The sequence below is a fragment of the Natator depressus genome, chromosome 18 (genome assembly GCF_965152275.1).
Source record: "Natator depressus isolate rNatDep1 chromosome 18, rNatDep2.hap1, whole genome shotgun sequence".
Lineage (NCBI taxonomy): Eukaryota > Metazoa > Chordata > Testudines > Cheloniidae > Natator > Natator depressus.
In genome coordinates, this window is record NC_134251.1 from 8,922,697 (window position 1) to 8,939,777 (window position 17,081).

Here is a 17,081-nt window from a genome sequence, read left to right on the forward strand (position 1 = left end):
GGCGGGACGAAGCCGGCCGGGGAGGCGGGGTTCCGGCGCAGGCCGCGCAGCAGCCGGTGTAGCGTTGGGGGCTTGGGGCAGCAGCCGGGTCATGTCCCGCAGGCAGGCGGCCAAGGCGCGGCCCGGCGGCGGGGGCAAGAAGGCGGAGATGGAGCGGAAGCGGGACGAGCGGGCGGCCCGCCGGGCGCTGGCCAAGGAGCGCAGGAACCGGGCCCCCCCGGAGGGCGGCGGCGGCGCGGCCCAGGAGTTCGTTAGCTTCGGCAACCAGCTGCAGGCGCTGGGCCTCAAGCTGCGCGAGGTGCCGGGCGACGGGTGAGCGCGCGGAGGCGAGGACACGCCCCCCTGCCGGGCCCCCTCGCGCACTACGCCCCCCCTCGTGCCCTCCGCTGCGCGAGGTGCCGGGCGACGGGTGAGCGCGCGGAGGCGAGGACACGCCCCCCTGCCGGGCCCCCTCGCGCACTACGCCCCCCCTCGTGCCCTCCGCTGCGCCACGCCCCCTGCCCGGGCACCCAGCTGTGCCCCCCTGCGCTGGGCACGCTGCCCTGGGGTCGGCTCCTGCTGTCCTGGGCACACGGCCCTTGACCCAGGTACCAGCCCCCCAACCCCTCACCCATCCCTGGGCAGCCTGACCCCACCCTCCAGCTCCTCTGCACCACACGCGCTGGCTTCCCCGATCCAGGTGCACAGCCCTCGCGCCGCCCATGTGCCTCAGCATGGACCTAGGTTTCAGAGGGGTCACCGTGTTAGTCCGTATCAGCAAAAACAACGGGGAGACCGTGTGGCACCTTCGGGACTAACGGATTTATTTGGGCATAAGTTTGCATCTGATTAAGTTGGTTTTAGCCCACAAAAGCTAATGCCCAAATAAATGTGTTAGTCTCTAAGGTGCCACAAGGACTCTGCCTTGTTTTAACATGAACCTAGTGGTTCATGTACTCTCCAAAAACAATACTGAAAATTGCTTGGACTTGCTTCAATTCTGCAGCCTTGTAGGAAGTGTTAATGCAGCACATATAGGGGCTGAGGATTAAGTGAGGGTGCGTGTAGGCTGCCTTGTAGAACTAGGAGGTAGTGTTCTATCCACTTGATGACAAGAGGAGAGGACAGTATTGCAACTGTGAAACTGGCAAGAATCTTATCAGTTTCACTTTACAGTTTTTTGAGTTTTTTTTTTTTTTAGAAAGCTTTGAGCTGCAGCAGAGGCAAGGAATGGAGTTGATCGAAAGGGGAGAGACCACCCCAGAATCCAAGCTGAGGCAGAGGTACAAGTGTGGAGACACCCCAAAAATCAGAAGCACAGGGGTAGAGATTGGGGGAGCGTGCGTTCCTTCTAGCATCTACAGGAGTCCTTTGTCTGGGGAGGGCAGCCTTCAAATTTATCAGGTTTTTATTGGCTAAAGGCAGATCTGGAAGATGGAGGCCCCTGAACCAGGGTCCCAGGACATCACAGTGTTGGGAATCTCAGTCCCATTTTCTGTTCCAGCAGCTGGAGATTAGGTTCTCAAATGGTGGACTGACCTTCATATTTTACATTGGCCTGTGCCTGTTAAGTGTCTCATTAACTTTTTAATCTCTGATATGTTCCCATCAGTCTTGTTACCTGTATTTTGAATAGCAGTTGAATGCTCTCTCACCTGATAAATAATCCAGTTTTTGTAACTTATACATATATATGCTAAAGACACAATGTCACTATATATACTTGATTGAGGAAGACAGGTTGAATGACCCAACCCCTTAAAGAGATTATCATGTTAGAGAACATTCCAATTCTTTAAAATATACCTATAGTTAACCCTTTGGGTAGGGGGTGACTACTGCATTAAGGGATAACAAAATAGTTGACTGTGTGGAAAGTGTCGCTAATCGATAACTTGCTCTTTGTAGCATCCCATCCTTTGTCTTGGCTGGGATTTCTGAAGCGATTTAAAGGAATTAGGTGCCCAAGACCCCCTGATTTCAAGGACAATTGTTGGCCCATGAGTCAGTGGTTTTCTATCTTGTTCTTAGCGGATAGGTGACTAATTCAGTAAAAGCAGTACACTCTTGCGGCTAGTAGGTAAACACTTACAGTTTCAGTAGAGATGCTGAGTGAACATGGAGGTTGTGCTCATCTCACTACAGGCATGACGTGCAGGGAAGCTTACTTTCCTGCTGCCATGACTGCACTGTTCCTATATGTAAATCACAGACTGCAGCATTAATCAGGTACCTTTCACCAATGTTAAATACATGGCAAACAGACTTATCTGAAGTGTTGTCTTTCTACAGCAACTGTTTGTTCCGGGCCCTTGGTGACCAGCTGGAGGGGCACTCCAGAAACCACCTCAAATACCGCCAGGAAACAGTGGATTACATGATAAAGCAGAGGGAGGATTTTGAACCTTTTGTGGAGGATGATGTTCCCTTTGAGAGACATGGTATGGAAACTGTGGGATCCTGGCAGAAGGAGTTATTGTGTAATTAATCCCTTAGCTAAACCTCTCCCCCTTCCATTTTCCCAACCCAAAGCTACCCTAGAGTAGCTATTCATTCTTCAGATGCAGTTTGTAGACACAAGAGTTTTCCACCAACAAGGCTTTAGGGGAGGGTGGGAGGCCAGCCAGGAAGGCGAGCTGCTAATTGGTCTTGGTATGTGCACAAATACGGGAGCAGTTTGGAGAGGCAAAGAAGCCTAAGGGTATATCTTCACTGTAGCACAGAGGTGTAATTCCCAGGTCGGGTAGATGTATGTGTGGCTGCAGTGGCCTGGGTGGTGGCTCAGGTTAGCTGCCCACATATGTACCTAGGATCTTGGACTGGGTTGTACTCAGGCAGCTAGCCCAAGCCGCTGCTTGTGCTTTCATCGCCACACTGCTATTTTTAAGGTGCTTGCTTGATCAGAGCTAGCACATGTATGTCTGCCCGAGTTGGGAATTGCACCATGCAGTTGCAATGTAGACCCACTGTAAGTGAGTTAGGTACCCAACTCCCATTGAATTTCAGTGAGTGAGTGCCCAACTCTTTGGGTTCCTTTGAAAATCTCACCCTAAACTGCTTGGTTTTAGTAAGACTTCAGATTAAGTGGAAGCCTTGCCGTATAACATTATATAATGCTAACTCTATGTAAGAGCAAAAACAGAGCCTTATTTAGACTTTGCTATAAGAGCCTGGAGAAACCCCTAAGTAAGGGCTTGCCTACACTACTGCTCGGGGCCGATCTAAGATACACAACTTCAGCTATGTGAATAGCGTAGCTGAAGTCGACGTACTTAGATCTACGTACCGCGGTGTCTTCTCTGTGGTAAGTCAACAGCTGACGCTCTCCTGTCGACTGCTCTTGTGCATCTCATTCTGGTGGAGTACCGGAGTCGATGGGAGAGCGCTCAGTGGTTGATTTACCGCGTCTAAATCGACCCCTGCTGGATTGAGCGCTGCCTGCTGATCCAGCGAGTTGTGTAGACAAGCCCTAACACACAGGTGATACAGGAAGCGGTTTTAGTGACTCATTACATGGCATGCTTCTTTCTGAGTTACTGCTGAGTTGACAACCTCACATGTGTTAGGGAAGACAGTTGTGGTAGAAGCATTTTCTGTGGTGATTAAAGACCCTCCTGATCTCTGTTATGGCCAAATTCCAACATGAATAATCACATTTGTCTGTCAGGCTTGTTGCTGAGGTGTGGTTCTCTTTAGCCACCAGTGTTTCTGTAGGTGTCAAATTCAAATCTCTAACCTTTTCTGCATCCATTTTGAATTATTTTTTTTTAGTTGCCAATTTGGCGAAGCCTGGTACATTTGCTGGCAATGATGCTATTGTGGCATTTGCAAGGAACAATCAAATGAATGTGGTTATTCATCAGCTCAATGCCCCTCTGTGGCAGGTAAGAATCAACGCTGAACTTTCCTATCTTGGCCTGGCTTCATGCTGACCAATACAGATAGTGTTAAATTTGCTGATGTCTGATGTTTCTTTTTCAAATTACTCTTGGCTGGGTTTTGGAATGATGCTGAGTGGCTCTTTGCTTCCCTCCTCCCTCTTGCAAAGTTTCTCCCAAAACGTAAGCAAGGAGGAGCGGGATAAGACACTCTAATTTCGGCTAATAAATAGCGATTGAACATCTGAAACTTAAGCATGTCAGGCCAGATCGTCTTGTGTAAACTGACATCTCCATTGAGTGAGACTTACATCACCTGAGGATTAGGCATATGTGTAGAATGTGTTTTGATATTAGATTGAGTTAAGGTTGGGGAAGGTTCTTGGTGCTGACATGCTTTAGGAGTTAGAAAATAAGTGTGGTAAGGCTGTCAACCTAATGTAGGAGTTGGTGTTGTGGCAGGGCCCTTTGATGCCTGTTGTGTGTGAAGCTCCATTAGTTGGTGTTTTGGGGAAGTGCAGACTGAGTTAGTGTTTTTGTGGGTGACATGGAGTGGATAGAACCGTAAGCTTCTTGCAGTAACTCTGCAGGCCAAATTAGCACTGGCCAAAGCAGTATTGGTTTAGCTACATGGATGTAGAACTTCTGGGATGTGCAGAAATCAGTTGGGTTGATCCCCTGTGTGAATTCTCTGTGTATTTCCTAAGATTTGTGTCCTATTGAACTACTACTGAACTGCTTTGAAAGCTACTGCTGCTTTACATTGCTGTTTTACTGAAATCAATACATTGTTAGGATCTACCATGTACTGTGTGTTTGCTAGCGGTATTTTGAATGACATTCAGGTAAATGTCACCAGCATAAGAACGTGGACTATGCAGGGACTGAGATGTTTGAGAGAGCTCTTTGTTAGCTTGCCTCAATCCTCTGTAATACAACAGCAAGCATATCTGTTCAACAGCTCCCTTGGGAGGTTGGCAAAGTCTGAGATGACAGAAGAATGAGCCATCTGTATGGATTCTCATAGTGAATGAATCCATACTGAACCTTCCCCCTCTGTATTCAGAGGAGCAGCATGTGAGCGTGCATCTTCAGTCCTGGATCATTCATCTGTATGTCTGTGCTTTAGTGAGGTGGAGGTAAAGGAGTAGCCCTGCTTTACAAATAGTACAACAAAATGCATAGATTAGGTCTACTGCAGAGTCAGAAGTTATAAATTGGAAGGTCTAATTGGCATTTTAAATGCACTCCAGCATGCTGTAAAGTAAACTGTTGGTTGGATTTCAGAAGTAGAAAAGTGTATTTAGAGAGTTTCGATGACCCAGTATAAGTTAGGTAGCTAACCCACACATACTAAAGAAAAAGCATTCTACTATTATGCTAAATTAGCTAGTTACGAATCCAGCAAGAATAATGCTCAGCTATGGTAAAACCTCAGAGTTATGAGCTGACCAGTCAACCACACCCCTCATTTGTAACCGGAAGTACACAATCAGGCAGCAGGAGAGACCAAATAAAACAAACAAACACAGTACAGTGCTGTGTTAAATGTAAAATACTAAAAAAAAAAAAAAAGCAGCATTGTTCTTCTGCATAATAAAGTCTCAAAGATGTGTTAAGTCAATATTCAGTTGTAAACTTTTGAAAGAACCATAATGTTTTGTTCAGAGTTAGGAACAACCTCTGTTCCCGAGATGTTTGTAACTCTGAGGTTCTACTGTACTTGGCTTCTCGGAGCATGTAGAGGCAACCACTATGCAGGAGCTCATGGAGAGGTTACTCAGGTTATTGTTTTGAGCTGGTTGTGCAAGTTGATGTGCTCACTCTTATCAGTACATCATGTATCACATCAACAATTACTGCCTGAGTGTTCCCTCATTCAATGACCATTTTCAGTGCCCTCACTACAGGGGTTATGATGAGATTTCCTTGTCTTATGTGACTGAATGTAGTGCTGATGAAAGGTGCTAGTTGACAGCCCCAGTGATGGAAGTCCCCTACCACAGAACAAGTATATTGGGGCAGCTGTGTAGATCTCTCCCTACAACTGCCATTGTGCCTCAGAGAGATGTCTTTAGGGGAGTTTATTGTACATGCTTCACTTGAGCCCTTGGTCTCAGCAATAGAACAGATGGAGTTTGACTTGTAAGAGAGTCATCTTAAGCACAAAGCAACCAACCTGAAAAAATCCTGGTAGAGCAAGTATTCAACGCCTCCCACTCTACTTATTTCTCAATCCATTTTTGGTCTGCTCCAAAGCCTAGTGAAGTCACTGGACATCTTTCCATTGACACCATTGGGGTTTGGATCAGCCCTCTTGATTTATTTGGAAAAAATGCTTTTTGAGATGCATATTACACATGGAGTTACAGGGTTTACTTTGTGCCTAATGATGCCATTGCCATTCTCCTTTGGTTTAAGGTGCTCTCCCTAACAAGGTCTATTTCCAGTACAAATTAGCACCTTAACTCTTTCCCGAATAAAGGTGAGTTTTGATTACTTTCTGCATATTGTCACATTTCCTGTAGCAAAACTCTATTTACAGCCCAAGCGCATCAGCAGGAAGCTTCCCTTTTGTTAGGTAGTTTGTTCATGTTTTCCTATCAGGAAGCTCTCTTGGAACTGCAGGATATGTAGCCATTCACCCTCCTGCAAAGGAATGTAGATGTAAAGGTAGCGAAGCTTGGTCAACATGCCAGCTAGCAACAAGTTTAACTTAAAAATGATGGAATGTGAATAGGGAGGTAAATGAAAAGTTGTCGAATTGGTGACTTGAAGATGAACAGTTGTTAAAAGAAATAAATGGAGGACACTTGTTTGAGATCAAATCCTTAACAGGACAGACCTATACTTCAGCTACCGATATAGTCTAAAAGGAGAGCAGGAAAATACTCTGAGGCCTGGTCTACACTATGGGGTTAGGGCAAATTTAGTTGCGTTAGGTCGATTTAAAAATGACGGTGTCTACACAACCAACCCCGTTCCGCCGACCTAAAGGAGTCTTAAAATGGACTTCTGTACTCCTCCCCGGTGAGGGGAGTAGCACTAAAATAGACCTTGCTGAGTCAAATTTGGGGTAGTGCGGGCGCAAATCAACAGTATTGGCCTCCAGGAGCTATCCTAGAGTGCTCCATTGTGACCGCTCTGGACAGCGCTTTGAACTCTGATGCACTAGCGAGGTACACAGGAAAAGCCCTGGCAACTTTTGAATTTCATTTCCTGTTTGGTCAGTGTGGCGAACTCAGCAGCACAGGTGACCATGCAGTCCCCCCAGAATCGTAGAGCGTAGAATGTTTCTACGCTCCCCCTATCATCTCCATCCCTGAGGTTATCGCAGATTAGAAGGCGAAAAAGCCACACTCGCGATGGACATGTTTTCTGAGGTCATGCAGTCCTCCCACACTGATAGGGCACAACTTAATGCATGGAGGCATTCAGTGGCAGAGGCCAGGAAAGAATTAAGTGATCATGAAGAGCAGAGGCAGGACGCGATGCTGAGGCTAATGGGGAGCAAATGGACATGATGAAGCTTCTGTTGGAGCTGCAGGAAAGCCAACAAGAACACAGACCCCCGCTGCATCCACTGTATAACTGCCTGTCCTTCTCCTCATGTTCCATAGCCTCCTCACCCAGATGCCCAAGAACGCCGTGGGGGGGTGGCTCTGGGCACCCAGCCACTCCACTCTAGAGGATGGCCCAAGCAACAGAAGGCTGTCCTTCAAACAGTTTGATTTTTGGTGTGGCTATAATAAGCAATGTGGCTTTATCCTTCCCTCCTCCCCCACCGCACCCAGGATACCTTGTCCGTTATCTCTCTTTTTTTTTTTTCTTAATAAGAAAGAATGCATGGTTTCAAAACAATAGTTACTTTATTTTGAAGTGGGGAGGGTGTTTGGCTTACAGGGAATTAAAATCAACAAAGGGGGCGGGTTTGCATCAAGGAGAAACACACACAACTGTCACACCGAAGCCTGGCCAGTCATGAAACTGATTTTCAAAGCCTCTCTGATGCACAGCACGCCTTGCTGTGCTCTTCTAATTGCCCTGGTGTCTGGCTGCTCAAAATCGGACGCCAGGCGATTTGCCTCAACCTCCTACCCCGCCATAGACTTCTCCCCCTTACTCTCACAGATATTATGGAGCACACAGCAAGCAACAGTAACAATGGGAATGTTGGTTGCGCTGAGGTCTGACCTACTCAGCAAACAGCGCCAGGGAGTTTTTAAATGTCCAAAGGCACATTCTACCACCATTCTGCACTTGCTCAGCCTATAGTTGAACTGCTCCTTACTACTGTCCAGGCTTCATGAGCCATGGGAGCAAGGGGTAGGCTGGGGTAGGTGCGACCGCACGGTGCTACCAGCTGGGAGAGCAGGCTGAGGCAGAAGCCTCCAGCTCACATGATATTCCAGGCAGGACTGAGTCTCCATGAGATGAAACTTAAAGAAGAGAATGACCTGGAGTCTCTGGCTCCCATTCGGTGCTCTAAGAGGAGGATAGCCATGTCTGTCCAGGTGCCCCTGATCGACCTCACCAAGGTCTGCCAGGAGCACCCAGGAGACGTACAGTGAGCTGAGCAGGCTCCATGCTTGCTGTGGTATGGCGTCTGCATGGGTAACCCAGGAAAAAAGGCGTGAAACGATTGTCTGCCATTGCCCTCACAAAGGAAGGGTGGAGGGGGCCTGATAACATGTACCCAAAACTACCCGCGATAATGTTTTTGCCCCATCAGGCATTGGGAGCTTAACCCAGAATTCCAATGGCTGGCGGAGACTGCGGGAACTGTGAGATAGCTACCCACAGTGCACTGCTCTGTAAGTTGATGCTAGCCACTGTAGTGAGCATGCACTTCGCCGACTTAATGCGCTTAGTGTGGACATACGCAATTGACTGTATAATCTGTTTCTAAAAATCGACTTCTCTAAAATCGACATAATTTTGTAGTGTAGACGTACCCTTAGTTGTTTTCAGAAACATGGAGGAGTGAGCATTCTTTGTGCTGCTTTGGGTATTGGTCATCTGGTTTGGCAAGTAAGTAAAGGAGGAGCTGACTTATAAATATTTGGTTATGAAAATGGATCTAATTCTCTGCATTCCATTTCAGAGTTGGGATCTTAAACCTTTTATGTAAAAAAGTTTAAGTAACTTAAAATATCAGGGTGCCTACCTATATTTAGAGCTTGAGTTATTCTAGCAGCTGTTACATCCCTAGAAGCAGCTAATTCCCAGGCTAGGTGTCTTTGCTACAGATATTGCTAAGCTTTGGCTGGCACAAATGAAAACTTTTGTTTTCTTTAATTTCTAGACCTGCTGTAGTATTAAAGAGCAAAAATTGACCAGCACTGCATTTCTAAAGTCGTAAGAATCAAGCAGGTGATGTGGCTTGCTAGTACTAGAGCTTGCATATTATAGATATTATTTTAGGTACATCTGGACTACTGCCTAAATGTTCCTTAGTTAAAGGTCTTAGCTATATAGGTAGTTTCCTAGGTCAATGTTTTGTATTGGTCTTGAGCACTGCTTGGGGGGGGGGGGGGGGGAAACAAAACAAAACCAAATGCTCTTCAGAATGTAAAGTTGATTCAAATCCAAGGCCTCTTTGGGAATCTCTCCATCTTCCTCAGATTCGAGGCACGGATAAAAGCAACGCAAGGGAACTGCACATCGCCTATCGGTATGGAGAGCACTATGATAGCGTGCGGAGAATAAATGACAACTCTGAAGCCCCCGCACATCTTCAAACAGAGGTCGGTGATGACGGAACGATCTCCTCTGGTCTGGTGTGGGCATCAAACTAGAGTCTGGGTCTCCGGTATCTGCCTGCTCGATTTGATTGACTATGTCAGAAGTGATTGTCTTCGATGGTGTGTGCGCGTGCATGCGGCACCCTCTCATTGACGGTGTTGGTGTTGAGCATTGGGGTGTAAAAAATGTCCCCCAGTTGTTATAGTTGGTGATGTCCACTTAGCAGGCTGTTGGAGAAAGTTTCTACATTTACAGGACTGGGATGCTACTGAATTCTAGTCCTGGCTCTGATCAGTGCAGAGTGCCCAAATGTCCTTAAATCGTGTAAACACATGATGTGCGTGCACCTCCAATGTAAAAAACCGGGGGGGGGGGGAGATGAAGGTGAAACAGCCGTACCCTAGAGCCATCTCTGTCCCTTGTTAACTATGGAGGGTTAGAGTGTGTTGTCCCGGAATCACTGTGCATGCAGTTTTACAACATACACCTTCTAAATGAGGGTAAGTACTTGAAATTTTCTTTTATGAAGTCTGCTTGCTTCTGATGCTATAGGGTTATGTATAGCTTTTCACCATATAATGCAAGACTCGGGCAACAGTGGAAATGACAATGGAAAATTATCCAGTTTGTGGGGTGTTTTTTTTTTTTTTTAATAAAGGACATTCCAGGCAAAGGTTCTCTAGCCAAGTTCAGTGGTCCGCACTAGATTTCCTTTTGTCATATCTTGAAATGACAGTATCTTCATATGCTAGGGGACCCTGATTTGACCCGTGCTGGGGTCTTTTCGTATCTTTTCAAGATACTTTTCATGGTTTCCTTGTCATTGCAGATGCTGTGTAAAAATGAATCTAATAAGAGGGAGAAAATCAGGCCACAGAAGGCCGAATCTGAAGAGGAGTTAGAGGATGAAGTGGAAGATGCTGTACAAAAAGTCTGTAATGCAACTGGGTGTTCGGTCAGTATTTCGTCTAATCTTCATTTCTGAGTGATGCACTCAATGGAGGGCGCCTCTTATTACATCAAAGTTGACCTGCAAATGGGTCATGGGCTGGTGCTGCTGAGCAGTTTCAGCACCAGAGCTGCAAATCGCTGGTCAGGACTTTCAAGGGACACGCGTCATGCTACCCATATATTAGCTACAGGTGAAGTATTTCAGGAATGACCGGATTTTTTTTTTTGGGTGTTCAGCTTGAGGCCCCTTGAAGGTGCCAGATTTTCAGAGAGTGCTGAGAACCCATTCGCTGAAATTCAGGCCCTTTAAGGTATCGTAAAGTGGGCACCCAAAATCCCTAGTCACTTTGGCCATCGTTGTTAAATAGCTGTAATTAGTAGCCGCACTGTCCCTGTAGATTATTATCTGTATTGTAGTAGTTCCTAGGGGCAGACCAAGAATTGGGCTCCATAGTGCTGGGGTACATAAAGACGGAACAGGGACTCTCCAGTACTCTGAAGTGCTTAGATCACGCGGGCTATACCTTAGCAGCCGAATCCAAAAACTCTGACTGCACAGTCAAGCAGACGAGTGCTGATGTGCTGAGTTTAAATCAGATTTGTCACTTACTCTGCCCTACTGAAAACTAGAAAGGTGTAAATTTATAAGAATTTCCCAAACAAGATTTGCTTTTAGCTAGAATGTGTAGATAATTGTTTAACAGGTCTGAGGGGTTCAAATCTATCCCACATATTAATATCTCTATTTGCGGCTAGGATGTTGATTTAATCATCCAGATTCTGGAAGTGAAGAACTACGATATTGACTCTGCAATATTTGGCATTCTCCAAGTGAATGAAGTGAAAAGAATCTGTAAGTAAATGGAGGATTTTTTAAATACTCTTGTGTTTCTGAAAAATGCTGGCAGGAGGGCACTGGAGACAAAGGTTTTCTCCTTATCCACATGACATGCATAGCACTGGCAGTAGCAGTGCAAGCTTCTCCTCGCATGTCCCACCAGGGTGCCTCAGCCCCAGCTTAAAAGGATCACCTGTGAGGGGATAAGATTAAACTTCTACTCTGATCAATGCATGGTGACTCAGCTGAGGCTTCCAGGGTGGGGCCATCTATGAAGCTGGTTTCAGTGACTATGCTAGAAACTTGAGTGAGCCCACCAACTGATTTTATCCAGGACACTGAGCAGCTAGTCCCAACCAACCTGCGCTGGGTTTGTGCTGATGACATAACAGTTACAAGGCTCCACTTCAGATTACTGATGCTATTCAGTCCCTCAGATAAATGGATTTTCAGTGTTTACTAATTGATCTCATTGATTCTAATCCACTCTAAGCCTGCTATTGTACTCAGGCCTCTGGTGTCCCTTCACCTGAGACTTTTAGGTCCTGAGGATATTTTCACCACAAAGTTAATAAAAGCATGCTACTAAAAGGCAACAAGGGTCAAGTACATTCTTGTGTATATATATAGTCCTCTTTTGGACCATGCAACGGGTGTGAAATTTGAGGGTTCCCCAAAAAAAAAAAGTGTGGGCTCCATAAATTGGTTACCATGAGCAGCCCCATAACTGGCTAAGTGTTTTAAGCAGTATATGCCACCCCCTTAAATGAGAGCCTTGCAGAAAGCCCACTGGGAACCCAGTGACATTCTGTAACCAAGAGATGGATTGTATCAGTGTCTGAGTGAAATTTCTTCCCTTGATAGATTCTGAAGAGGAATGTGAGACCCAGGCCAAAGGTCAGAAGTCACAGAGCTCAGCCTTGTGGAAGGAGAATGGAAGTGGCACCAGAATATTTGGAAATCAGGGGTTGCATCAGGATGGAACAAAAAACAACGAGACACAGGCTAGTCCAGATGAAGAGAATCAAACCAACAAAAAACATTTCCCAAAGGTATCTATCTGGAGGGCTGGGAGCAGGTCAGCTGCAGGTTCAGTGGAACTGTGACATTCTGGTGAACTTGATTAAGGTTTAATCCTGGAAACATTTTGCCCATGTGTACAAACTTGCTGTATCACTGCAAGAAATGCACTCCCTGAATTTGCTAGCTCTACTGCTGGGATCTGATCTGTGTCAGGCCATGCTCTTCTGACAGTGGGGAACAAGACTGTTACACTAACATGTGGCCTCTTGTTTCTCAAATGAGAAGATGCTAAAGTCCTGGGAGAGTGCCTATGTGTACATTCAGGCCTCTGGTTTGTAGCCTTGTGCTTTAATATCATCCTGTTTTCCTCCCTGTGCTATAGAACAGCATATTCCTCTGTCTTGAGTAGGGCCTATGGGTAGGGTCCTACCAAATTCACAGCCATGAAAAACGCATCACGGACCATGAAATCTGGTCTCCCTCCATGAACTCCGATCTTGTGTGCTTTTACCCTATACTATGCAGATTGCATGGGGGAGACCAGTGTTTCTCAAATCGGGGGTCCTGACCCAAAGGGGAGTTGCGGGGGGGGGGGGGTGTCACAAGGTTATTTTAGGGGGGTTGCAATATTGCCACCCTTACTTCTGCACTGCCTTCGGAGCTGGGCAGCCAGAGAGCGGCGGCTGCTGGCCGGGAGCCCAGCTCTGAAGGCAGAGCCGCCGCCAGCAGCAGCACAGAGTACGGGTGGCCCGGTCTGGTGTTGCCACCCTTACTTCTGCGCTGCTGCCCGCAGAGCTGGGTGGCCGGAGAGCGGCGGCTGCTGGCTCAGGGCCCAGCTCTGCAGGCAGCAGCGCAGAAGTAAGGGTCGTAATACCACAACCCCCTCTACAATAACCTTGTGACCTCCCCCACAACTCCTTTTTGGGTCAGGACCCCTACAATTACAACACTGTGAAATTTCAGATTTAAATAGCTGAAATCATGAAATTTATGATTTCAAAAATCCTATGTCTGTGAAATTGACCAAAATGGACTATGAATTTGGTAGGGCCCTACCTATGGGTGTTTGAAAGTGTATTGTTGGACTCTTCCTTTTAAGGTATCCAATAAACAAAGGAAGGAGCAGCAGCGGCTAGAGAAGAAGAAGCGGCAGGAAGAAAGGCACCGGCAGAAAGTCCTGGCCAACAGGAGTAACAATGCAGACAACAACAGGAGTGAGACGGACTCGGATACGCAAGTCACCCTGGTGAAGACCCTTGCAGCTCTGAACATATGACTGATAGTACTGTGGGTTCTTTGATGGAATACGTGAATGGCAAATAAGACTGATCAGGAAGGGCACTGAGCTTTCAGACAAAGCCATCTTCAAAGCAGATTCCCCAACACCCCTCTATTTTTAAACAATGTTTCCGTGGGGTTCTCTTAGCATATGCTGCGTTGTCTTTGGTTCTCCAGCTGTGGGAAGAACAACTCTTCAGTAACACTAAAGAGCATCAGCCAAGCTTGTGAGAGATGGGCAATCAAGGTTAAGCAAAGTGAAAATGTCGACACTTGTTTTTACTATTCCTGAAACGGAGTCTATTCAACCTTGATCCATCACCCAACACACCTTGTGTGAATTTTGCTTGGAGATCTCACAATATTACTTAAGTTAACTCTGACTACATTTTACAAAGCTCAAGCATGGAAGAGCTGTTATTTTAAATTACTGTGCAGGAACATTTTAACTGCTCCCAACTCAGGAACTTTTCTTTCTCTATTTAAATTAAAATAGAAAAGGACAAAATTCCCAAATCCCTTTCAAAGCTAATCAGCCAAATGCTATACCAGACATGTTAGATTTCTTTCCCTCCCCACTTGTAACTTGATAGCAAGTTATAGTCCAGATAGAGCTGCTCTTGCTTTTGTTGCACTAAGCCAGATGCTAAATGCTGCTAACTGTTAGAGGAGATGGTTGGGTCTATGCTTGTTTTTTGCACAGAGAGGGTGAACTCTTAAGTCTGGAGATGCTCTGATCTGCTGGCAACTGAGTTCTGCTTCTGACAATGCTGCCCCAATAATAGTAGGGGAATGCCAATGTATTCCCTACGTTGCCGAGTGGATTCACCCAATCTGGTGAGGTTTAAGAAGATAATCTTTTACCATAAGCAGGTGGAAGATTGCTATTGTATAGTAACAAAGATGTGCTGGTGTTTGGACCATCCTCGACCTTGCTCCTGAGCATTCAGCGCTAGAGTCCAAAATAGGGCCAAACTCCATAGTTCTTAATTTGATGGGTTGGAGCATTGGACATCACTTAAGTGTTTGGACCTGCATCAAGAGTTAAGTTTAAAAAGTGAAGGATTGGGGGGGGGGGGGAAGCCCCTTACTCAGAATAAAGTCTAAGCAGAATGTTTGACTGAGATGAGCTTTGAAAAGTGATCCTAGATGTCTTAATCATCCTACATGGGTACTAGAACATACACGTGTCCTTTTAGCTTAATTGCCAAATCTCTTATGTGGTTCTTGGTTTCCTCTTACTGTATATTAGTAACATTTGAAGCACTAGAAGAAATGGTGCTCTGTTTCGTATGCCAGCAATATTGAAGGTTGCAGTAGAAAAGTAAAACTGTGAACTCTGACCTTAGAGTTTAAAAAGCTGCTTGGTGGTAGGGAATATAATGAAAAGTAGCCCTTCTGCTTAGAGAGATGTGACGCTGCATCTAACCGGTCAGGAGGTACGTTACTGGCAGATCAGTCCAAGTTTTGGAAGTCATTGTTCCAACTAGGCTACAGGCTCCAGAAGTGATTACGAACACCTAGCAACTTTGTACTTTGCTGCTCTGATTGCTAGTGAGGTGGGGGGCGGGGAAGGCGGGCGGGGAAAGCTAAAAAGTGAATCTGACAAAGGGCATGTCACTTAACCAGCAGCAAATAAAAGGTATTTACAGCAGTGGGGAAAATGCTTTAGCAAGGTTGTAGCTACAGATCACTAAGAGGTTGCCTCCTTGCTTAGCCCCACTATGTTTTGATATAGGGAGGAGACCCTGCTTCTGTAAGTGACTAGACAAATGTCTGAGCTGAAGTGACGATGCTGGTTTGTCAGCTGTATAACTAGGATTTGGATTCTTGATATTCTTTGTGAATCATGTAGCTTTTTCTTGAGTCAGAGCTGATTAGAGGATTGTTTGTCCATCCGATTCTGGATGAGGAGTAGGGAGGAAGTTGTTCGGAAAGAAAATATAGCTTCTACCATAAGCACAGAAGCTTCCTCCATCATTGACCCTGCAATTCTAACCTTGTTCTTGAAGAGATTCACTGGGCTGGCTTTTTCATGCAGTGCTACCAGATCTTTAGTGGGAGGGGAAGAGTGATCATACATTCAGATACTTAACTATGGTACCTGAAACGGAATATGCAATAGAAAATGCTTTCATTTGTAAGTGTAATTGAATTAAACAAGCTCTTATTGCACTGGGCTGATTGTCTTGTTAAAGCACTCAACTTCACTCCAGCAAGCTGTGCCAAGAAATCCAGCCTGTAGTAGTTGAGGGTCCCAAACTCTCCTGACCTCTGTGGTACAGACTCTCTCTGGTCTGGCTGATGGAAATTCTCCTCCCTTTAAAATCTAGAACATCTCTGACAGAGGGAGTTCCCTGTACTTTGTTCCTCCAGGAACTTCCTTTTGTGCCTGTTGGCTAAACGAGATTTGGCAGTTGTCCTCTAGGTGGCAGACTGTGAATAGCCTTTACAGGGAGAAGATCATCAGGAAAATGAACAGAGAATGAGTCCGATTCATTCCCTTACAGCTTTGATTGTCGAGCTCTTTGGTATGGAGCTAACTGTGCTACATGGCATTGGGTGTCTTTGCAGTGGGGTGATGAGCTCAGCGATTTTTTCCCTTGCCATTTTACATTAGGGTCAGTTCCCACCCATGTAGCAGACACCATCTCCATCCCAAGAAGCCTGCTGCTTGAGAATCCTCTGGTTTTATCAAGGTGGCTACTTAGTACAAAACTCATTGGGCTTAATGCTAGAAGGGGACTTAAATAGCTCAGGATAGGCAGTGGTATATGGAGACTTCAAACTCTAGATCTCTCTGGATGCAGATACAGCTTTACCAATGGTAGTTTAGTGGCCTAGGTGAAATGAATACGTTTGAGTCCTGCTAGAAAGGTACTATCATCATGGGCACTTTGAGGCCTGAGACTGAATGAATATTGATTCCTTTGAAGTCTGAGAGGTGCTCCTTCAAGAGAAGTTTAGCGAACATTGTCAGAAGCTTTTACTGCTGCTCTCCTTGTGATATACCTATTTGGATAGAGGGTTAGCTCAGCAGGTGGAAACTTGCATAACTCCACTGACTTTAATGGAGTTAAATTGGTAATGTAAACCAAGCCTATGTCTGTATAACTGTTGCTAGATTATACTGACCTAACCCCCACTGTAGACCATGCTATGGGCTTCTCCCATCAACATAGCTACTGCCTCTTGGGGAGGTGGAGTACCTATGCCAATGGGGAAATTCTCCTATCTTCATTATGCACTACGGCACTAAGTGTAGACAAGCAATTATTGCCAAACTATGCAGGTTGAGCATGTGGTCAATTGTTCTTTAATGCTACCAGTCCAATACCTTCCTCCAGTAAACGTAAAGAGAAAATACCCCCATAGCAGTTAAATGACAT

The 17,081-nt window shown here is 45.8% G+C and overlaps 1 protein-coding gene across 1 annotated transcript; it reads left to right on the forward strand.

The window, feature by feature from the left end:
• Window positions 1-91: 91 nt before the first annotated feature.
• On the forward strand, window positions 92-15,210 carry OTUD3 (OTU deubiquitinase 3). Its single transcript, XM_074975488.1, has 8 exons — window positions 92-312; window positions 2,272-2,420; window positions 3,751-3,863; window positions 9,482-9,604; window positions 10,432-10,557; window positions 11,310-11,406; window positions 12,256-12,443; window positions 13,514-15,210. Exons 1-8 carry the CDS (start codon window positions 92-94, stop codon window positions 13,688-13,690), a joined length of 1,194 nt encoding a protein of 397 aa, XP_074831589.1. The 3' UTR covers window positions 13,691-15,210.
• The last annotated feature ends 1,871 nt before the right edge of the window (window positions 15,211-17,081 follow it).